The 25096-nt window shown below is 42.5% G+C and overlaps 1 protein-coding gene across 3 annotated transcripts in view; it reads right to left on the bottom strand.

The window, feature by feature from the left end:
• The window catches only part of LOC310783544 (hexokinase-2-like), a 55833-nt gene extending 53163 nt beyond the window's left edge, over nt 1–2670 (bottom strand). For 2 of the 3 annotated variants that reach the window (XM_083644427.1, XM_083644429.1), the window contains exon 1: nt 60–296. In XM_083644427.1, coding sequence (XP_083500553.1) covers nt 60–122 — 63 coding nt within the window. In that variant the 5' untranslated portion in view covers nt 123–296. Of the gene's footprint in view, nt 1–59; nt 297–2564 lie in introns of those variants that run through there. The other variant, XM_083644428.1, reaches the window with a different exon arrangement.
• Nucleotides 2671–25096: the final 22426 nt, after the last annotated feature.

Below are 25096 nucleotides of genomic sequence, written 5' to 3'. Positions count from 1 at the left end.
AACACAGAGGGCACGTTAAAAGTAGGCTAACGTAGTCCAAAGAACCCCGTAATACTCACTTTCTGTACTGTGTCATGATGGAGTTCCGTGAAGTAATACGCCAGCAGATGCGAGGCTATCATCTTCGGTGATGTGACTGACGTCTCCTACTGCGTGGGAATGAGATGTATGACCTAGTTTCTCTACGAGTCAGTCAGGGCGGCTTCTTAAAAAGTAAAAAAAAAAAAAAATAGCGCTCATATATTTACCCTCTTTTGTCTTAAAACTGTCGCGTTTAGTTCACAAATAGAATCACTGGCGGAGGCTGTGAAAGAGTCGTCGGGAACTTCCAGCTTCCTCATAGTAATTTGAGAGTTGGAAGTTGATTGACGTCATCGCGGATCTCTGCTGCTGATTGGCTGCCGAGAAGGTGCGCCGTGAGGAGTGAGGAAGAGGAGAGAGGCCACATCATCATGGCTCTGTCTCGGGTCTGTCTCCTTGGCCGACTGGTTAGATTGGAATGATTTGCAAAGCGAATCAATGAAGCAATATGCGAAACTTGTTCGCTCCTTCTTGCTTTTTAATGTGAATAAAAAGAAGTGTCAATTCTGATATCCTGGTGTGCGGTGGTCGGTGGATTAGTCTACCGTATTAAATGGTAAAAATATGCCATGCTGAAAATGCAATTATTATTTTAGTTTTAATCGTAGGGGGTCCCTGCTCTGTTTCTCTATCAACCAAGCCAAGGGGTAGCCTACTTGGGCTGAAAAAGGATGACGAGTCGAAGACCCCTGCTTTAGAGTAGCCAGGCTATGGTTTACATCTTTCAATAAATAGGCTATGTAGATTTTCTACATCACTTGGTGTGCTGTCTGTTTATATTTAGTAACCGTAGGCCTAGTCACTAGGCCCATAGTGCATGTCTAAATCATTATAGCTAATGGATAAATACATGCATGCTACATCTAAATAGTTTGTGAATCATTAACTTACATTTTCTGAATGATCTTGTGAACCACAACGGACTCCTAACAACAGACTCCTAAATAACTGGTTTGTAATTGATATAGCCTACTGTAATACTTCATTAGAAATGGTGAATCCATCATGTAGCCTATAAAGTATGGAAATACAATCACACATTATAGATTGCCTTATAATCAAGAATAAAACAGTTATAACTGTGTTTATGAATTATACTTACTAATGTGTATTATGTAGGCGCAATGCTTTATAAATATATATTTACTAATAATCAAATAATGCTTCATAGCATGTTTGTTGCCTTCAGCAAAACACTCAATAATCCATAATGTTGTCAGCTTGCTCCTTGGAAAATAGAATGCAATGCAATGCAATACAAAATACCAGAAGGAAATTGAGGAAAAATGGAGCAGAAGGAAATCCGGTTTGCCAAGGCCAGTCAGGAAAAGATGTGCATAATAGCCTATATCAGGGGTTTTCAAAGTCTGAGACTGTGAGCCTCCCCCTAGACAAAGGTTTGAAAACGACATCATGATTATGTTATTTGGTCCCATAAACAAGATAGCCTGATATTGCTGTTTGACATATTTCAGACTACATCAAATACCTAAAAAAGTGGGGGAACCAGTAAAATTCCATAAAACTACGACTGTAGGCTATCTCTGAACTATCTCTTTAACCAAATCACACACATTTAGGCTATATGTGATGTCCTTTGTAATAGTTATATTGTTTTAACTTCCATTCACTGAGCCTCCCCTGAAACTGCTTGGAAGCCCCCCTGGGGAGGGCCGCCTCCCACTTTGAAAACCCCTGGCCTATATACAGTATATGTCTGATGGACAAAGTCTGGAAGTCCTACAATCTTTGTCAAATGTCTCATTCCTGAATGTGACAGCTATCTTAGCACAGCAGCGTATGACACAATGCCTCTGTTGAAGAAATGTTGTGGAGTCAGAGCTTCGTCTGGGAGTAACACAATCAAATGGGTCACTGCGTTAACCCGCAATAAAACAAAGGAGCAAAGTGGTTCGCTTAAAAAGCCCTGAATCCAGTGGTCACATCATGGTGAAATGATCTCGGTGGACATTGTAAAGTGTCTGTTCTGGACAAGGAGCTGAATTGGAGGGAGGGAGAACTCATTACAGATTGATAAGAAAGCACTGTCTAGGCTTACAGTCTCTAGACGTACAGCTTCAAAGGCTTCTTAACTCAACCATATAACCATTCAACTGAAGTTCAAAATGAAAATCACCCAAATTGGAGTTGCAAGGTTTCCACACGTCAAAACCATTATGTGTGCTGAGCTGTGCCCAACAGATAGTGGACAAACAGGTTTCAGTGTAGGTAGCCTACAGTATGGTACAACAATGGGAACCAAACCATGTTTGCATATCAGTGTAAAAAAAAACGTCTCTTATTCCTCTTTACCATTGAACTAACTTGTTAGAAATCCTACAGGTGCAACCCATTTGTTAAATCATGAGCGAATAAGAATATAGGCATACAGAGACAGTTTCTCTGTATTATTAGTAGCATACTGTAGCACTCATTCTAGGCCACCTAAAGTGTTGTTAAGGTCAGTCTCGGTGACACAGTACCTTATGGGCCCCGCATTCCCCTTGAGATATGAGATCATATTCCATGTACATGCTCATGGTGGCTGAAGGAGCTTCTTATCCAGGCCTTGGCTTTATCATTTCCAACAGAGGAATACGTCTTCTGTCACAAGGACGTCCTGCATGATGAGATAAGCACAGATCCGGGTATCAGGTAGCAACTATAAATAGCCCCAATTTGTAAAGTTTTGTTTGGACACAAGGGGGCAGCATTAGTCTATCTAGAGAGGTTTGAGGAAGAGCTTCCTCAAAGCTTTCAACACACACATGGCACGGTCAACACAACAGATAAGGGTTTCTGATGGCTGATACCCCCACCTCCTAAATAAAAATAAATAAATAACCGCCTCACGGTTGTATGCCTCTGTCAACAAGTCAAGTTGCAGTTTACATCCATACAGACTCATAAAATATATGTTGTGAAATTTTGAAGGAATTTAATAACAAGAGCAAAGTTCAGCCAAAATATTCCCACTTCGGTGCTGTGGACACAGGTCAATGTAATCAACTAGGTCAGACATGTCCAAAGTCTGGCCCGGGGGCCAATTGACCAATTTTAAGTGGCCCTTGGCTTGTCTCTCAAAATATTCAATATGTGGCCCTCCACACAGTATTGGTTAATCAAGCATTTTTTCCATCCTCACCTAATGATGACAGCACTAGCATAGTTTGTAGACAAGCACCAAGTAGGAACAACACAGGCAGAACTCATGTTTTCAGATGGTAAACAAAATGCTTAGAGTATAATTGTATTGTATGTGATTTTGTTAAATAACCCATATGATGCAAGAAGCAGCTGGCCCCCGGTATTTTCACATGATCTAATCTGGCCCCCATTCAAAAAAAAAGTTTGGGCACCCCTGAACTAGGTGATTACATTCACCCTCAGCTGCCTGCTGCTGCTCAACACTCACGGATGTGTGTTTGAGTTTCAACAATGGGGAGTCAGTGAGTGAGTGAGTGAGTCAGTCAGTCAGTCAGTCAGTACAGTAGGCCCCTGAGGCTCTTCTAGGTCGGCAAAAAGGTACAAAGTGTGTTTTTGTTTTTTGTTTTGCGGAATGCAAGTTATCACTATATTGACATGTATGATACAGTAGCTACCAGTGAATAATTGCCAGTGAGAAACACTATTCACTAAGATACTTTTTTCCATTTTTTACAGAGTAGCAGCCTACACAGGACTGACTGATAGAGAGTTTCGTAAACATGGTGCAACAACAATCACCTGAAGCTCGATATCAGCGAAACCTTGTGGTGGACTAGAGAGGAACAGGAGGCCCCCTGTCCTGACTGTCATCCAGGGAGAGGCATTTAATTGAGGGTGGACTCATACAAGTATCTTGGGGTCTAAATAAATATAAAATATAATTAATGTAATGTAATTAATGTTAATCTTCCACCATTTTTTTAGAATGACCCAAGACCCCCCCCCCCCTTCCCCAGCTACAGTGATAAGCAAAACATTATGATGTCACAGTGAAGTTTGAACATTTGGATATATAAAATGTTATTACTTCATCATTTTATCAAATAAGACATGTGTGTGAAATCATAATTAGCGTATGAATTATTGAGTTATGGCCAAAAACGTCTTTTGTGAGGTCACGGTCTTGTAATCAGTTCATCTTTGAGCCTAAGTGGACATTTGTGCCATGTAATGCAATTCCCCCAGGCATTCTTGGTATATCATGTATACCAGTGATAATCAACTTGCGGCCTGGGGGCCAGATGCGGCCCGCAAAAGGGTGCAGAGTGGCCCTCAGACCATTTTCTATTTCACAATGAAAAAAATCATAATTAGCGTATGACATTTGTGCCATGTAATGAAATTCCCGTAGGCATTCGTGGTATATCGCGTATACCACGGGACAGACGTGAGGTCGCAGTGACGTTTGACCACCAAAATCGAATCAATTCATTCTGGAGTCCAAGTGGGTGTTTGTGTCAAATTTGAGGAAATGTCCTCGAGGCGTTCCTGAGATAGTGCGTTCATGAGCACAGAATGATATGATGATGATAGTTTAGATAATGATTTTGTCCAGAATTCCTATATCTATTTCTTACTTTCTCTAATTGTTGGGTTTCATTCCAAGATGCTACTTGCACTTTATATACATTTAGGAGAAAATTATGTGGGATAACACAACATAACAATGATCTATGTTTTTATCCCATCTCCTAAGAGGGGCGTTCACACTTCACCTAAGAATCACAACTGGAGGAGCTGCTCTAAACCCCATGTCTATTTCTTTGGAATGCTGATAGCAATATTTATTGATAGAGCATCTTTAAACATGAGTTTTTCCACTTATGGAGCAATCGATCTTTGCAAAAAGAAATCACAGATATATCTCTATGTTGTCTACATGAAGTAGGCAAATTCACATACTTTTATTTGCCTTGAATGCGGAATTTTCTACACTAGTTTAAAATCTGCCTTTACATGCAGGGACAGCTGTTATTGTTGGGCACCCTGGAAAGTTATAGTGTGAAACCTCCTCTCATTTTCCCACTTCTCAGGTAGCTTAACTTGATCCTTTGCCATTGGTGGCAAAGGTTGTGAGTTTGAGTCCCAGCTGATGCAGAGTGAACATGCTTATTGTGCTGTGTGGGTTAGAGACACATGGGTTCAAAGATATGTTGTGCTAATTACAGGCCAGGCACTTCTGCTGATGGACCCGCATCAGATTTCTTATTTGTCTTCCTCTTCATAATGCCCGGCCCGACAAGGCATTTACCTTGATTTTGTTTCATTCCACATACTACATGTACAGTATATTTTCAGAATTCGGTACAGCTAGTAAGTGTATTGATTCAACTATTAGTTTTTTCAATGTCGTTTTTTTTTAGTTTTGGTCCGAGTGAAATGTTCTATATGGTCTCTCCTGATTCTAAATATAGCTGAACCGGTTTGGTTTGACCAAGTAAAACTATTTTTTATAAGCATTTTACAAAATGTTTATGAGAAAATAAATGGCGGATAAAAATCCCTGGTACAGTGCTGAAGCAGGAAGTAGGCGGTCACTTTGCCTCTCTATACACTGATCAGAGACACAATAGATATCATTTGGCCAATCATGTCTCAAGGCTAGCTGGCTCCTAGCCAACCAGCTGTTCAGAGTTTAGATGGGCACTGCCCCCCATGTGGGCAGTTGGCTGGCTGTGCTTGTGTAGTGTCCCTCAACTAGTGGCTCCTGTGCCTTTTGACAACACCGTTGTGTGTTCTGTGTGCCCCAGCCCGGAGGACAATGCTTGATTAGATCAACTCTGATTGCATTTTCACCACCTTGGAGTTGGATAAAACTCCTTGATCACAGTTCAGATGATTTAAACTTTACAACAGTGCCAGTGTGGAGGCATCATTCTGCTATTGAAATACTGGCTGTGCTGTGGGCTCTGCCTGGCCGCCCCCCCATAGGTGACTGTCTCCAGGCATTGTTTTGGCTTTGATCTTATCACACAGGGGGAAACAATACATGCTGCAGGGAGACATTTAAGATCACCTTAAAGTAAGTGTCATACAAAATAGATTTTGGTGGTCACAATAAATATATTGTTAAAAAAAAGATTTTGCTTGTCAAATTTCAAGGTCACTTTGGCTCAAACGTCCACTTGGACTCAATGATGAACTGATTCGATTTTGGTCCTCAAAGGTCAAAGTTCAAGGTCACGGTGACCTCACAAGGATGAACTGATTAGATTTGGATGAACTGATTAAAACTGCTCAGACCTAAATGTCCCCTTCGGCATGGTGTGAGTGGAAGTGGTGGGTGAAAAAAAGTGTTTGCAACAGATTTTATGGATGAACCTCTTTGCTGGCTGCTGTTTAACACACAGTGTTACTCCTAAGTTTTGTTTTGTCACTTCCTACTTTCCCACCAGTGGCCATAACTGACACCAGAAATTCATTTGGGCAAACGGGATTGATAAGTTGGGATGGGACTCTTTTCTCTCTTGCAGTCCCTGCTGTAAGATAGCATACTGTCCAAAGACCGCTCTACATTGAATTCTAATGGAGATGTACCAGAATTACCATCTGCTTTGATTTTATGGGTTGCATTTGATAACATTTTCAATTTCATCCAATTTACACTATTAAACAACTATGATGAATTTACAATCATACAAAAGGAAAATGTTAATTATTTGAAGAGGTTAATATATGAATATACTTCCGAAGTATATTCATATATTAACCTATTTAAAGAATTAACATTTTCCCCTAACCATGAACCAACTGTAAAAGGAATTTAACAACTGATTTGGGTGTTTTTTGTGTGTAAATATTAAATAATTGTAACAGAAAATGAATACATGTGATTGCACTCTGCTAGTAGTAAAAAAGATTCCCCTCGCAGTCAGTTATGCAAGTTTTGATCATCTAGTGTGCAATGTCAGTTGGTGCGACCCACATGATTTACAATAAATAATTCAGTATGGATTTGCACACAACATAACTGTACAATATAGATCAACCGTTGTCAGGGTAATGGTGTGGTGTGGACCCAAAAGCAGGACAGCCGACACAGGAACTTAACAAAGTAAAAAGTGTATTTAACAAGACAATGAACGAAGGACTAACTGGAAGACAAGGCACATATATAGGCAACACAAGGAGGTGATTACAAATGACACACAGGTGGGGTAAACAGAACATGGCACACAGAACTACAACAATTAGACAGGGAACCACAACACTCAAATACAAAAACTAGGGCAAACGTCTGAACCAACTATATACATTAAAATACGAGTCTGAACCATAACTATATACATTAAAATACAACAAAAAAAAACTGCAAAAAACTGCAAAACTGCCTAACTCAGATGGGCATTGTAATTCTTGAATTGTAAATAAATAAATATGACAACAAAAACAGACAACCCTCAAAATAAACAGTAAAGAATAAAGCTATTATGTAAAGTAGTACAATTATTAAGAACAGAGAAAAGAAAAAGGAAATAATAGCGGGCTAGGGAGGCAAAAAAGTGTCCATGTAGATAAAACTACAATTGGTGTTGGTGAGAGGATGATTGTCCAGTTGTTTCTGGAGGATGTGGAGCTGGGAGTGGGCCTCGGCCAGCTCCTCTTTGAACCTGGACACCTCCTGTTCTTTGAGGGCCTTGACTTTGATCTTCTCCTTCTTCAAGGCGAGCTGTAGTGTCTGCACCACCTGCTTCATCTGCTGGTCCTCCTCCTCTTTGTTTTTCAAGACAGCTTGAACCTGAAGAAGAGAATAAGTGAGAAAGCAACAGGATCACAATTAGCTCTTGACTGGATTTGATGGTTTTGGTTGATGATCAATAGTATGCATGCCAAATACTGGTATCTGTAGCTTAGGTTTATTCTAATATCTGAAATCCTTACCACAAGCTGCTCTTACCACAATGCACAACTATTTTCTCATGTTCTTTCTTTCCTATGTATGTTGTTGTTTTCTTGTGACTATTGTGACAAGGCAGTTTCTTACATGCCAACGTGTAACTTTGCTGCATTCTTGGCCAGATCACAATTGTAAAATAGATTTTATTTTTTATATCTCAATTGTCTTGATCTAATTAAAGGATTACAATGGTGAAATAATTGGTTTTCGACAATCAGATAATGTGTGTAGCCAGATACTAGTATGAGGATGAACAATTCCCCACCTCCATTCTCTTGCACACTTTGTGTACATTTCTATAATTTTTCAAGTCCCTGAAAATGATCAAATTAATTTTCCATACTTTTTTTTTACCACAGCAAAAATGGAAGAACATTCTGAGATGTAAAATAATTTTCACCTGTAAGTTGAGTTGGACAAGATCTGCCTCTCTCTTGGCCAAGGCAGTCTCCAAAACGTTGGAATGCTCCCGCAGTGCATTGTGGGACTGTCCTAGTCTGGCCAATGTGCCCTTTTCATGCTCCAGCTCTAGTGCTAGCTTCTTGTTGGCACCCTCTAACTTCCGAATCCGTCTCTTGAAGCATCGCGCCTCTTGAAGCTGTGAAGTAGATTTTGATTCATATACGGTAATTAATCTAAAATAAACATGACAACAGAAGTGTAAATGTACTGCTAAGACAGGGTTGTGATCAGGAACACAAAAATTGATAAAAACAAGAAAACTGTGATCTCCCTTTAGAAAGGAATAGCAGTTATGTGCACTCACTCACTCACTCACTCACAATTACAGTATATAGCATACCTCATCCTCGAGCTCCATGACCTTCTCCTGGTAGTCCTCCAGCTCTGTGGAGGTGATGGTGATCACCTCCTGCAGCTCTTTCTCCAGCATGCTCTTGCTGTGGCTCACAGCCTGCAGCTCGGTCTGCAGAGCCTCAATCTTCTCCTGGACCACAGATAAACACAGATTATTCTCCTGAATGCAGTACAATGAGTAGACAGTAGAATAACTTTTCATTCCAAGATTGTCAACATTATAAGCAATCAACACTAAAAGTGCGAGGTTTAAAAGCACAGCACCCTTAAAAATAGATCAAAGGAATATGCCTGTGTCTGCAATGAACACTTATGAAGAAATAGAGCCTGGGACAAAGTGTAAATTATTATTACGACCAAATCAGCCCTACTGCCTTAGGCCTCCTAAACACTCGTAGAGGGAGGAGAAAAGCTATGATAGTTTGCTGATCATGACTGATGGTGAGTTGTGATGATCATAATAATAGTTATTTTCCTTATGTCAATGACCTGAAGCTCTGCATCAACACCTTACATCGCAAAAGTGACCGTTAGTCTTATGTTATGTTGTTTGTTGACCACGTTTTTTCCCAGTTGTACTTGGCCAATTCCCCCTACTATCCCAGTCATTGCTCCACCCCCTCTGCCGATCTGGGCAGAAACATAGACTAGCACATGCTTCCTCCGATACATGTGCAGTCACCAGCCACTTCTTTCCACCTGACAGCAGGGAGTTTCACCGGTAGGATGTAGCATGTGGGAGGATCACGCTATTCCCCCCAGTTCCCCTCCCCCCTGAACAGGCGCCCCTACCGACCAGAGGAGGCGCTAATGGAGCGACCTGGACTCAAAACCCACCATCTTCCGTCGCCAAGAGACTCATTCTGAAGGAGTTGGAAGTCTTCCTCTCCACCTTCTTTTAAGCTGTGGCTGACGGACATGGTTTCGGTTATACGTATGGAGAGACTCCGGTTCCTGAGGACCAATTGTCTTGTGAAATTCTCGGCTATCTGGGACCCATTTGTGGCCTACTTCGATGAGGTTGAAAGCGACAAGTAACTTGCCCAGCTGACTTTTCATGGACCCCTTGCATGGGATCCCACGCACATCTCTTACAAGCACAAGAAGCACTTGAGGTGGCTGATAGCACAACGCTGTAACATTGGAATGTTGATATATGTATATTTTTGTTTTGTTCTGTTTTGTCTGAGCCTGTTTTTGTTCTGAAAATTGTAAAATAAAATATATATATATAAAAAAAATAAAAAAAAACACCAGCTTCCTATCCGCAGACTCCAGTTGTGTCTGTGGGGACGTCTGACCAAGCCAGAAGTACTGCTACGGGTCATTGAACCCAGGTCTCCGCGGTGCTAGGCGAGTGCTTTTACCTCTACACTACCCAGACGTCCAGTCTTACTTTTTATGTCATGTTATTTTAATACTTGTTGCAAAAAAAAGGTCTATGTTGGGGAAAGTGCTGCCTTACCTGTAGGGCATCATGGCTGTTGCCTCCATCTGCCACCTGGACCTTGAGTTTGAGCAGCTCTGCTTCAGTCATGTCTTTGTCGGTCAGCACCTCCTGGAGCCTCCTACTCAGGATGCCCACCGCGTTCGCGTACGCCTTGTGTTTGGCCTTCATCTCCTTCTGCACAGTGGTCAAATCCGTCCCCAGTTGCTTCTGCTCCGAGACGGCCCTGTTCAAAGCACGTCAGAATTGGAAGATGGGATGAAACTAAGGATTCCCGTGGGGAAAATGGGTTGTTGCAGCAGCAAAAAGAATGAATTGTCTGTCTGTCTGTATTATTCACATTACCAGTTCTATAGACGGTTTTCACAGCATTGTGTTGCCGAAGAACAGTTTGAAACCTAGCTTATTATCCTGTCAGCTATTGTACTAGCAAACACTGCAACAGGAGGTAAGCTGGGGGTCATTTACAATGTTGAAATGTTGTTGAGTTAAAACTGTCTATAGAAGGCCATACATAGGTACTGAAAATGCAGGTGCACAGACGTGTGCTGCAAAAAAAAACTACTGAGCTTAGAAAATATATATCAATTTACAGATGTAGATAACTATGTACAGAACATGCTGACATGATTTGCTTACCAAAAACTCCCAAGCACAGAAAAAGTAATGTGCAAGAAGTCACTCCAAAGATAGTCTATATCAGTGGTTCTCACATGTTTTCACAAGCTGTACAAGCAATGTTGTGTAGTTGTATAAACCAGACTTGACAACAAGAGATATGTATCATGAATGTGGTTTGGTCCAAGCCATCACTGTGGAGGACATGACTCACTTTTTGGCGTCGCCCTGCATTTGCTCCACCTGCTTCCTCAGTCCCTCGTTCTCCTCCGTCACGGCTGCTAGCTGCTCCACCTGCTTCCTCAGTCCCTCGTTCTCCTCCGTCACGGCTGCTAGCTGCTCCACCTGCTGCCTCAGTCCCTCGTTCTCCTCCGTCACGGCTGCTAGCTGGCTCTGGTCCAACTGGAGAGTCTGGGGAGGACGAGGGAGGCAGACCAACTTACAACAGGCTTCAGACAAAACGGCTGACAGCAAACCCTGGACTTAAAGCTTGTGGTGCTTCCTCCCTGACCAAAGCCTTGCTCTTGTTGAATATCCTGATTGAAGGTTTTACAGAAAGAAGTCATCTCTGGCTGCATATAGTATCTACCAGTGGTTTAAATATGCAATATGCAACATATAGTATCTACCAGTGGTTTAAATATGCAATATGCAACATATAGTATCTACCAGTGGTTTAAATATGCAATATGCAACATAAGCCCTTTTCCCACATGCGCTTTGTACCGCAAAATGACCGGTACGTGGTCTAATGCCTGCATGTGAGAAAGGCGCCGTGCCGGTATAAGCGCGACCCCGTCGTCCCCGACATTTCACCAGTTTCGTGCCAGTCACAAGAGCGGTATGGTCTTAAGGGGACGCAAGTGGAAACGGTTCAGGTCATTTTCCGCGACAGCGGTCCTTCAATCATGGGCGAGGAGTAGCCTACACACGTTGCTTAATGTTCCAGCGGGCATAATCTAATCATTCGCGCACATTAAAGCAAACTGGCGAAATGATCTTGTGATAGCCTAATAAGAGCAGTATGTCAGCTTGCTGATTTCCGAAGGCATTTTCCGCTATCAGTGGGCTGTGACTTCGTGGACCAGGTTGCAATGCACACAGTAGACAGTCCAACACCAAATACACAGCTGATTGTTCGATATTCCCCTGGTGTTGCGTACCACCAAAGGACTATTGCCAGTCGCAAACGCGCTTCCAGTGGTTTTCGCCACCGGGTGATCTTGCGTGCGGGTCGGACCAGACTCAGCACGTAATACCGGGACATGCGAAAATGACGCTTCCATTCCACGTCGTCAAAATTGTTCAGAGCATCTTCCCAAAATAAATTCCCTCCTGGTCTCTCTCGCTTCCAGACGGCTCTAGTCTCACGCAGCAGCGCAGAGGTACATAATCATCAGTCATGATCTGTCCCCGGTTTAGTCTATCTTCATATTCTGCGCGACACTCTCATGGGCGAGGTGTACACACGTTGCTTAATGTTCCAGCGGGCATAATCTAATCATTAGCGCACATTAAAGCAAACTGGCGAAATGATCTTGTGATAATAAGAGCAGTAGCCTATGTCAGCTTCATGTGTGTGTGTGCTGATTTTCCCCTCTCCTCTCATCTGCTCGCTCTCTGGCCACAGTCCGTCCTCCTCCTTCAGTCACAGTCCGACAGGGACTAAGCAACGTTGCCGACAGCCAAGGCAAGCCCGGACACATCAAATGAAGCCAGTCTGTAAAAAGTGCTTCAACGCTACGCAGGTGAACGGATAAACAAGCAAACTTATTTCACCATTCGGAGTTTTGCCGACACGTCACTCCCCACCCGCTCTGCAGTACCGCGCCCCCCCCCCCCCCCCCCCCCATACAGGCAATTTCGCTGATAGATTCCCACATGCCAGAGGAGAGGTGTGAAGGGAAATGTCCGATATTGACTTACAGGTAATTTTCCGGTACGCATGTGGGAAAACGGCTATATAGTATCTACCAGTGGTTTAAATATGCAATATGCAACATATAGTATCTACCAGTGGTTTAAATATGCAATATGCAACATATAGTATCTACCAGTGGTTTAAATATGCAATATGCAACATATAGTATCTACCAGTGGTTTAAATATGCAATATGCAACATATAGTATCTACCAGTGGTTTAAATATGCAATATGCAACATATAGTATCTACCAGTGGTTTAAATATGCAATATGCAACATATAGTATCTACCAGTCGTTTAAATGTGCAATATGCAACAGGCACATTAAGTACACATCAATGATCACCCACCTAAAATACTTGGGTTTCAGTTTCAGTTTTGTGTGTGTCATGGACAACATGTCGTTTCAGAGGCTTTTCCACGCTACTAAAAATAACATTCTTTTGGTGGAGTATACTGAATCCTTGACATTTTCCTGGCAAGAAAATAGCGAAATTTAAAGATATTGAATATTGGTACAAACTAGTGGCTATCAACTGCTTCATTCCAAAGCATATTGGCATTGGCCTTCAAAAACTGATGTAATCATTAAACTACTTCGTAAAGTTTGTTCAGTTGATTCTGATGATTATCCTGACCTGTATGTGGGTCTCCAGCTGATCCCTTTCTTTCTGAACAGCCTGTAGGTGAGTCTCCAGGCTGCTTATCTGCTCCTGGAAGCTCAGCACCTCCTTCTGTAGCTGGACCTGCTCCAGCTCCGCCTGTTGCTTCTCCGCCTGCACGCCCAACACCTCCTGCTTCAGCTCCTTCACCTCCGCCGCCAGCCGCTTGTTGCTGGACTTGAGCTCACTGATCAGCTGGTCTTTGGAGGTGGCGTCCCGGCGGTAGGTTTCCACCATCACCTGTGAAGAGTAAGTCAATCACATGCTTTTCCTCTGGTCTACAAGGAGGAAATACCCAACAAGGAGAGTGGGCAGTCTCTTTGCTGTTTGTCTCGAGTCACGGTGAAAACACACCGCACGCGTCTCCTGCACGTAAGCTGCGCGGCGCGACCATTTGCGACCTTGTGCGCAGCCAGTTTTCATTAGGACACCATGTTAACAGATCTGTCAGTCCACACCGAATTAAGCGCAGCGCGCCGCTCAGCTCAGCTCAGCGGCCGCTCAGGGCCGTTCAGCTCAGCCTGGAGTTCTATTTTCCTGCGCGGCCGTCTGCGCCCGTGAGCGACTCTGTCAAGCTGAACAGATCAGATAAGGGCAGACAGGAACTCCGAAACCGGACATTCGTCAAATAAAACCAATTTCAAAGTAAAATAATGTTTTTTTACGTTGTTGATTGCCCCTTTGGAAGTGTGAAAAGAGAGAAAGAGCAGTGGGAGAGGGGGAGCGGCTTCTAGGGGCTCGTTGCCTGCGGAGCAACAAGTAGAGAGCTAGGACTCGCCTTCTCTCTACAACAGCACGCACTGGGAAAACGGGAGGAGAACAGACAAATATGATGCAATTGCACTTTATAACGAAGGTAGCCATTAACTGTTATCCCAAACATATTACTTTAGATATTTATGTCGTCATTTACTTGGCCATGATAACGAAGACAGGAGATCTGGGGCAAAATATATAGCGGATGAGCAGAGCGCGCAAAGTGAGCTGCGCTCTCTGTGTGGACACTTTTAAGCGACTTCTGCGCGGAGGTGCGCTACGCGGCACATGCGCGCAAGTTTCGCGTCCGGTATGTCCCCAGCGTCAGACAGTAGGCACAGGCAGACTGTCTCTGATGATTCAGAGGCAAAATGCTGTAGAATTACATTTGAATTATTACATTTCAAAACTAATCTGATATAGCTGAAAATAATTCTAAAAAGAACGTTCACAATGTGGAAAAAAGAGAAGAAGCTACAACTGTCTCTCCACAAGTGCACCAATCTGTTTCTTCATTTATATTTGTTTTGTAACTGTCTCCATTTCCTATTTTTGATTTAAAACTGACCAAATAAACAGCATATGGATTAACTTACCATAAGGAGGTCCTGGTCCTCTGCTACAGGGGGGAGTGGGTCTTCATCAAAATCGAAGATCCCGGCCATCTCCTGCTCCTTCTCCAGAATATTATCCTTTGTGAAAATAAAAATAAAATAAAATAAAACACAAACTCCAATGCCAAAGCACAGCAGATTAAGACCAAATAAAAAGCATGAATTACCTTAAGGAGGTCCTCCGCATCCTCCTGTTCTCCTCCTGGACCACCCATGGGTTGAACAGCCTGGAGAGAAAGACAAGGAATGAGGTCATGCAAAAAAGCCATGTACCGTATTTGTTTTATCTTGACTATACAAGTAACTGTCTCCATTTCCTATTTTTGATTTAAAACTGACCAAATAAACAGCATATGGATTAATTTACCATAAGTAGTTCCTGGTCCTCTGCTATGGGGGGGAGTGGGTCTTCAGGCCCATCAAAATCTAAGATCGTGGCCATCTCCTGCTCCTTCTCCAGAATATTATCCTTTGTGAAAATAAAAATAAAATAAAATAAAACACAAACTCCAATACCAAAGCACAGCAGATTAAGACCAAATGAAAAGCATGAATTACCTTAAGGAGGTCCTCCTCAGCCTCCTGGTCTCCTCCTGGACCACACATGGGTTGAACAGCCTGGAGAGAAAGACAAGGCATGAGGTGATGCTAAAAAGCCATGTCATCTTATTGACACTGCACTGCTGGCAACCAACTACTCACCGTAAACTGCTGCACATTGTGTGCAATGCGCTGCATTATGGGCATGAGGTGGGCCTCATCATAGCCAGAGTACTGCTGCTGCATAGGAGACTGCAACACAACAGAAGAGACATCCATTCACTCATGTGTTGCTTCATTCTTTAAGTCAGGTCAAATGAACTCATGAACTCATGTTGACTTGCTTCAGTTAACCTTTGACTCCATCTGGAGCCCTATTAGACTTCAGGTAACTCACCCAACACAGACCGTCCAGCAGCAGCTGAGAGAGGCAGAGACAAGCAGCAGCCGTTTCAGATGGTCGATAGTGCACCATGTCATAGTCCAGTAGACTCATCTGCATGAAGCTCCTGGACAGCTTCTGCGTCTCTGCTGGAGACTAGACAGACAGAAGAGAAGACAGTCACTTTGAGAGCCCTGATGACATCAACTACATGAAGACAGGAGACAAAATTCAAACTCTCCGACATCTATTCATTATATATATATATATCTATATCTATATATATGTATATGTATATATATTATATATATATAATCTATATATATATATATTGTAGGCATGTAGTATTCATCCCCAACGTGTTGAGAGGTATTTAGCAGACAAACTCACCCTTGCCATCTTTGAAGCCCATGCGAGGAAATCTAGGGGCAGAGGACGTCCCAGGTGGAAATTGAGTTTCCTCAGCATGACACACTCCATCTCCTCAATCTCTGCCCTTGTCACTGCATCATCATCTGCAATCTTCACAAGGTCTGCGATCTTTGGAGCCCGAATGTAAATTTCCTCATACTTTGAGGCCAACAGGAGGCCAGTGACACCCACAAGCTTCATCTTTGTAGGAGGCACTGGATGGACCTGCAGCACATTAAGAACAGTGTTAGCTAGTTCACAGAAAGCTAGTTCACACAGAAAGCTAAACAAGATTTATTTTTTAACAGTTTGTACCTGTAGGAAGCGATCCATGATGGCGACCGTGAGGAACAATGTCTCAGGAAGCAGCTGGAAGTGGGAATGAACCTGCATCATTGAGGCCACTAGCTCAGCTCGGTGGCCTCCAGTGAGCTGTTCATAAGCCTGCAGGTACTTGGGTTGCACGGCCTGTTGCACCTATGGAGACAGAACACAACTTGTAATATAACATACACACTGCAGACACACAGCAGAGTAACAGCAAATAAACAGAATGGATTACCTCAAGGAGGATCAGATGGGAATATATATCTTTTATATATTCCATCTCAGGGCAGAGCTTTGACATGTCTCCCTTCTGCTCATCCATATCCTCTATAAAGATGACCGTTGCAAATGAGAAGAAGCTCGGGGGCAGTTCCTCCTCTTCCTCCTCCTCCTCCTTCTGCTCCTCCTCTTCCTCCTCCTCCTCCTCCTCCTCCATGAGGATATTGGACAAATCCTCCTCTTTCTCCAGAATATTTGCCTTTGTGAAAGTAAAAATAAAATTTAATTTAATTAAATACACACTCCAATGCCAAAGCACAGCAGATTAAGACCAAATAAACAGCATGGATTACCATAAGGAGGACGTTGTCCCAGGTGGACACAGGTATCTCACTGGCGTCTCCAGGAGGCACTGGATGGACCTGCAGTACATTAAGAAGAGTGTTAGCTAGTTCACAGAAAGCTAGTTCACACAGAAAGCGAAACCATTTTGATTCTCAACCTTTTTCTTATCAACCAGCGCTAATTTCTTACAGCCATGAACCCATTTGATGAGATTTAGTCTATCTGACCCAAATCTGGGTCTATTTTTAGATTGCTGGGGACCCCCATGAACTCCCTCGAGGACTCCTGGTGGGCTGCCCCGTCTATGTGCCGACAGCCCGCAATGCCGATAGCCCACAAGCAGAACCAGCTGAGCGAGGCGGCAGCGTGTCGGTGGACCGGCTGGAGCTAACCGCTCCCAGCCCCCATACCTAAACCTAACCTCTCCCACCCCCCACGCCTAAACCTAACCTCTCCCACCACCCATGCCTAAACCTAACCTCCCCCAGACCATAACCCTAACCTCTCCCACCCCCCATGCCTAAACCCAACGTCGGCATTGCGGGTGGTTGGCATAGCGGGTGGAGCCCCCTGGGGGTCCCCGGACCCCAGGTTGAGAACTACTGGTGTATACTACTACATTATGCTGATGCAGATCGACAAGTGTGTCTTTATAGTGTCTGCTCAGATTTGAAAGATGCCAATATTTATGATTGGCCCATCAACTCACGTCTCGTTATCAAATCGCGCACACGCACGTGCGTGAGAGCTGAGAGGGATGGTGCGGAGGAGCCCATGTGCGAGTTTGAAAGTCACGCCCACCGTTGGGGAAACCTGGGTCGTTAGCATCATGGTTCAATGGAGTCCAAAGTCCAAGAGCCTCGAATTATGCTGAGGCTAATTGCTGCTCTTTCTTTCTTGGTGTTACCCAGACCCATTGAGATATAGACCCAGCAGTTTATAGAGACTACCATAGAGACCACACACACACACACACACACACACACACACACACACACACACACACACACACACACACACACACACACACACACAGAGAGTGTAGGCATCTCTCATTAACACAGTCCAGCCATTATAGTGAAATATGTTTTGTGACATTTCATGGAGCAATGTAAAAATAAACAGCCTGTAGGCTACTATTCCCACGATGTCACAAGCATTTTCCATACCAATAGCCTACACACAGCTCATTAGCTGTTTGTATCATGATTGTAATCACCTGTTAATTGAGTACAATGGCTGAGTACAATCAACTCTTCCAAGGTGGCCGTGTGGTGATGTAGTAATAGAACACTATCAATCTACCGAATCAAAATGTGTGTTTACGTCCCATACAACGCCTGGCCTGCGTCTACAATTGAATGGGGCCAAGCAAACGGGAACAACTGAGAACGCATGTTTGATTATGTGTCACATCTTAACACTAGAAACTCACGGCAGCGAGCACACTCAAAATGGATTAAAAACTCACTGGGTGCAGGGCAAGCAAAGAGTTCAGTAAATAGAGAAAAGCCAGCACTCCAAATCCTTTCACAGCTTTTAACAGTTCCTCAAACAGGGCAGCAGCAACGAACGTTTCAGCCAGGCTGCGCAGCGGAACGATGAGGAAGGCCTTCTTGAAACGTTCGTTGCTGCGGCCCGTTGGAACTATTAAAACCCGTGAAAGGACATTAATGATATCTTAACACTGTCACATTGTCACTAATGTTAGTTTGTGTGCAGCACGACCTGTGTTCACCCCCCTCCTCTCCCCCCGGCCTTTTCTTTTTTACCGTAACAGGCTAGAGCCCCTGGACAGGTGTCATACACACCCAGCACAGCACGGCCACTCCGTCCTGCCCCCAGGCTGCCAGCTAAGTTACATCCATAAGTCACGGTAATAACTCCAAGCCTGCTCAATTCCCCCAAATTTAACGACATAACACGGCGATAAATTAGATAAATTACTGCTACAACACCGATAACATTTATAATGAAAAATAACTAAGCTAGCTAACGTTCGCTAACGTTAATTTACAGAGAGAAGCCCGCCGTCAGCCGGGCGAAACACACAACCGTACAAACACTCAACCCAAAATCATTCGCCATAAATATCAGTACCTGGGCATAAATAAACCTGTCTTACCTCTTCTTTGTTCATCGTGGTGAAGCAAATCGTTGCAAATGTTTGGAAGTGATGCAAATTCCGTGTTCCCATGTAAACTGAACTGACGATGCAAAGCAGACGATTCTAGTGGTTAAATCAACAACGCGCTAGCTAGGACCGTTGCGACTGCACATGCGCAATGCAATGACTGACTGCAACGGCTCGCTCAAGAAAGACGCATAATTCAAAACACATCGGAAATCTGCTTCTTCTTCTTTGGTGTTTAATGGCGGTTGGCATCCAAAGAATTGTTGCTGCATGATATCCGCTGATATCTTTCCCCCCGACTGTGATTAGAAGCAGTGGTGTAATGTAACCAGTGTTGGGGGGTAACTCATTACAAAAGTAACATATTACATGTAATATATTACTTTTAGCAGTAACTCAGTAATATTACTTATATGATTTCAGTAATATTATACCAGTTACTTTGTCAAGTAACTCACAAAATTAAATCAAAGTACATATTTAAATAAAGATCAGTGTTGGGCAAGTTACTTTCAAAATGTAATATACCACATATTATACAATATATTATACATACTTTACAATATTACTTTCTGTGTAGAGTAACTCGTTACTTATTACACTACTTTTGCATTACTTTCACCAAAACAACAGCAGCAGCAGAATGACATTGCCCCGGAACCATCCCGAAAAATAATTTCAACCGCCTTGAAATCAGTGTAAACAATCCAAAATTCTAAATGATATTCTTTTCCTTTGTTATTGTCATCTATAGTGGTTATTTGCATAAAAACACACAATTTGATTAGGAAATGATTGCATCTTTTTTAAATGTGTGCTTTGATTTAATCAAATGTAACTCAATTTGTAACTTGAGTTACTTGACAAAGTAACTGGTATAATATTACTGAAATCCTATAAGTAATAAGTTATATTATTGAGTTACTGCTAAAAGTAATATATTACATGTAATATGTTACTTTTGTAATGAGTTACCCCCAACACTGATAAAGATACAATCATTTCCTAATCAAACTGTCTGTTTTTATGCAAATAACCACTATAGATGACAATAACAAAGGAAATGAATTAAATTATTATTATTAAATTAATTTAGGCCTATAGCCTATATTCTATTCATCCCCCCTCCCCCAATATTTTATTTACATTTTTTTTTAAATAGAAGAATAAACAAACAAGACAAACAAAGAGCCTCAGACACAGGAAAAGAAGAGAGAAATACATATATCTTTGACATTTAGCAATGTAACGGGATGATACCAGCCAGCCACATAAGGTGCTTGTACAAGATATTGTGCATGGGATCCTTTGCAAGGGGTCCATGGGAAACCAGCCGGGCGGGCCGTCCATCACCCCTAGCCTCAGTCACTAGTCACTCTTAACCACTTCCATCATGACGGTTTCATACCCACGTAAAAAAGGTTGCTCATTCGTACACTACACACTGGTTATTTACCACATAAATGCAGGCAGCAATGTATGTTGTATGTTACATTGAATGCAGCATGAGCTCATCATGAACCTAACCTTTAGTTATTTTATGCAATAATTTCCTACATTAACTTGTGTTTTCGAATCTGTAAATAGATTGAAATGGCAGAGTTGCTGATCCTTTTTTTTCTTCAAAATTGTACAAGGCTTTCATATTAATGTATCACAGAGAGATGGCAAAGAGATTAAGATCAATAAGCCATCCTAAATGAAACCCATATCAAAACAAGCTTTATTGCAGGAAGCACGCATGTAACAATATCAGCAAGTTCACAATAGTCTTATACAACAGTTGAAAATGACAAAAAAAATAAAGAAAAATAGTTGAATGAATATCTTGTCAAGCTTGAAGTGGTTATACGTTTTAACAGCTTTTTTGTTTGTACATTCAGATATTGTTGAAATGGTTGATATACATAGCTCTGGAAAGTGTGGTTTTGCGCTTAAAATTTTGGATCTGTGAATATAAAATTTGGTCAAAATAATAAGCAAATTAATCAAATAAAACTGCAAGTAGAGATTCCCGTCCTATGCATAAGCGGCAGTTGTGCAGCCAGTAGCATTTGTTTAAGGAATGAAGAAAGTTTAAGTGCCCTGCAGATCATAAAACCTGTACTGTTTTACTGTTTACCCACAGTAAAATGACATATCTGAAAGTCCAAGAGCCTCGAATTATGCTGAGGCTAATTGCTGCTCACACTCACACACTCACACACACACACACACACACACAGTGATCTGATTCTGACACACAGTAGTACCAAAAACAGACATGTTTAAATGAGGCAGATCACCATAGAAACTTTTATTGTGAAAAAGGTCTGACACAGGAGCACGAAAAGAGTACATGCTCTTTACTTGCATTGTTCAGAGAAGAGTTTCGATTGGCAGATTCATAGTAGATTTCACAAGTCTCATTAAAAATAAACAGCATTCACACTTTCATTGCCTAAACATAATCATCTAAATAATCAACTGTATGGGCTATAATCTCCCCCACGGTGGCTCATGGTGCAATAAATTATTTTCACTAGTCTTGGTATGCAGTAAACTGAATAACTATATAAAAAAACACAGAAGTACACTATAAGATTAGATATAGTCAAATAATCTAGAACGACAACAATATGGGTGTCCATCGTCGCCAGGGCAAATTTCAAGGAACGGGGCTCGTCCGTAAACTGAATAACTCAAGATGACCAGAAAATAACAAGTGCTTTTCATAATAGGCGCTTACAGGTTGATATGGCTATGAAACAGCCTCCATAACAACCTAAATACAAAACATTTTCAAGTTACGCAAACTTTCCCAGGAATTGCAGATTTTTTTGTTGGCAACTTCATAATAGTGTTATCAAATGGGAAAGTATTGTAGGTACACAGTAACACTAAATGGACATCTCCATCTTTTGCTTGATTTTACAACAATTTAAAGCACAATGTAGGTAAAGTGTACAAATAAATACTTTTCCAGAAAGTAAACTTTCCAGTTTACTTGTGTTTTCACCGAGAGATAAACTCACAGGTTTGAATATACAACGTGGTGTTATAACATTATATAACTTTGCCTGCAGAAAATGAGAAAAATAATTGACTATTTCAGAGTGCTGGATATCTTTTTTTTATGCACGCTGATTTAAGTACATTACGTTTGTGCACTTTGTACTTTAACTGTAAGTACATCATGTCTTTGGGAGAATATCATGAAGTACTCATAGTGTCATTGTGTACTGACAGTACTTTTCAATAGGGTAGGTAGGTTTTTCACAGGTAAAACAACCGGAACCAGGCCATGAAATGTCCCCCTGGTCTTAATAAGTCGTCTGTACCGATGCTCTCAAGATAAATACACACTGGGACAGAAGTGCTGAGATGAATATGTAACAAAAGACTAGCACTTTATTTGGATAGTCTAATGTTAAGAGAAAAAAAGTAAATGTCACTTGCCTATGGTGCCCCTAACCCTAACCCAAACCTAACATTAACTCTAGCCCAGACACTGAATATCTATAGACTAGTTTTATCTAACCCTAACATTAACTCTAGCCCAGACACTGAATATCTATAGACTAGTTTTATCTAACCCTAACCTAAACCTAACATTAGCTTTAGCCCAGACACTGAATATCTATAGACTAGTTTTCACTTGAACCTCAGTAGATACGTTATAGTCACTTGATACAAAGTTGAGTATCAACATTGGACTATGCAAATAAAGTGTCACATTTAGCTTTAGCAAATTCCTGAAAACCAACTCAGTATACCTGCAGGTAAAGTTTGTATGGTCATAAGACTCAACCGGTAGAACGCTACTCTTAAAGACCCTGGAAACCCAAAATAAAAAACTGTAAAGTGGATTTCCACCTACATTGATTAAGTTAAGCTTTCTTCTTTTTCTAGAACAAACGTATATAGAGCGCCCCAGGAACGAGTCCAGAAAACATCGATGCTAACACTTCCGGGTTCTTCACTGTTTTCGCCTATGGGATTTTTGAATGGGTTTTTGGCGCGATGCTTCAAATAAGGTCTCTGGGCAACGCAAGCTTAATCAAACGCGAACCAGTATTCAGCGGGATAATCTTCACACATGAGGACCACTTTTATGAGTTTTTAAGCTTTTACGTGCTGTTAAAAAGGCGGCTAGATAGCAAACGGCTAAATGAGACTACACTATGGTCTAGTCAGTGGTGGCCCAATGGTTGGAGAAGCGAGCTTGTGACCGGAAGCTCGTCGGTTCAATCTCCGGGACCGGCAGGATAAATCTGGGTGGGGAAGGTGAAAAGGCAGCGCTTGCCCCTCCCTCATTGCCACCACTGAGGTGCCCTTGAGCAAGGCCCTTATATCCCCAACCGCTCCAGTGGAGGTGATCAGTGGCCAGCAGATCAGACTGTGGTTGTACTGGTCAGCTTCCAGGTATGAATGCGTGTGTGAATGTGAACAGGGCGCTCCTGAAAAAGAGAGCATTGCTCTCAGTGAGACTCCCCCTGTATAAATAAAGGTTAAAAAACAACAACGATTGAGTCGACGGGGATATTATACGTCAATAACGTCATCACTTCAAAGGATGAACATGGAAATTCTCTTTCCCTCACCTGGTTCAGCCCGGGGTAATCAGTGCACAGCAGCGCACACATCAACAACACTCCAGGTTGAGTGGTGACGTGACGTGGAAGCCTATGCGACACTGTGTGTAGTTCTGGATTAGCTTAGCACAAGCTTTTTACTTCTAGGGCTCGCATTTACGCTTCAAAACTCATGAAAGTGGTCCTCATGTGTGAAGATTATCCCGCTGAACACTGGTTTGCATTTGATTAAGCTTGCGTTGCCCACAGACCTTATTTGAAGCATCGCACCAAAAACCCATTCAAAAATCCCATAGGCAGAAACAGTGAAGAACCCGGAAGTCCGCGACTTCTGCGTTCTGACTACAAAAGTACGTCATCCCTGGGGCTCTCTATTCTAGACAGCTTGATACTGGTAATTGACCTTTTTCACAGCAGTCATTTTGTGTCTCAAAGGCAGGCAGTAACACAGGTGCAAGCAAAACATAATGAGGGTTTCCACCTTCCAATCCATCGAGGCGTTCCAGGGCCCTCGTTAAAGTTTTTGATTGCACCTGTGTTACTTCCTGCCTTTGAGACACAAAATGGCTGCTGTGAAAAAGCCAAATTATTTTCTTTCAACCATCTCCCAGCAAAGCAATTTTGATTTCTGACAGATTTACTTTCCTTGATTAAAGTCATTGCTCAACACAATCACAACACTGAACAATGAAGTGGCTTCTGCAGAGTGAAACCCGCCCTGGGGCCGGTTGCACAAAGCCCCTTAAGTTAACTCATTGAATGCCATGGACGTCCTTCGACGTCCAATTAAATAGTGACGTAGAGTGCCACGGACGTCCTTCGACGTCCAATGCGTTTTTTGACGGTGGGACGTCGATCAAAGCCTTCCGCAGCTCCTGTACAACTATAGTAGCTATTGGAGGTGTATAACCTATTTTACGGACTCATTAGGTGGCGACAGTGCTTGCTCGGTGCAGTCCAGATTAGAGACAGGTCCGAGAAACAGCCTAAAAGCCGTGGATCAAAGACAAACCGATGCATGCTCCCAGAGCCATTTGCTCTGTCGCGGGAGCTGACATTGGCTCCGAACAGGAGTCAATCCGCGCTCACAACTGAGCCCCTCTGTCCCTGTCTGTCTGTCTGTCTGTATAGTTTCTCCACCCGATTAGCAGCCAGGAAAGCAGCCCCTGACGCCAAACCATTCAGCAATCCGGGTTGGCTCTTCCCTGCTGTGGCGCTGAGAGCCGACAGCAGCACACAAACGCAGCACTCCGAAAATATAATGGTTGCGTGAGGCTGTGTGCAGTGTGGGGAGGAGTTTACGGGGGGAGGGGGGGAGGGGGGTGGTGCACGCAGGGCATCACACAACAACTACGTCACTA

The sequence above is a fragment of the Poromitra crassiceps genome, assembly GCF_964638095.1.
Source record: "Poromitra crassiceps genome assembly, chromosome: 10".
NCBI lineage: Eukaryota > Metazoa > Chordata > Actinopteri > Beryciformes > Melamphaidae > Poromitra > Poromitra crassiceps.
Note: the sequence above shows the minus strand (reverse complement) of the source record. Positions and strands in the feature narration are given on the sequence as shown.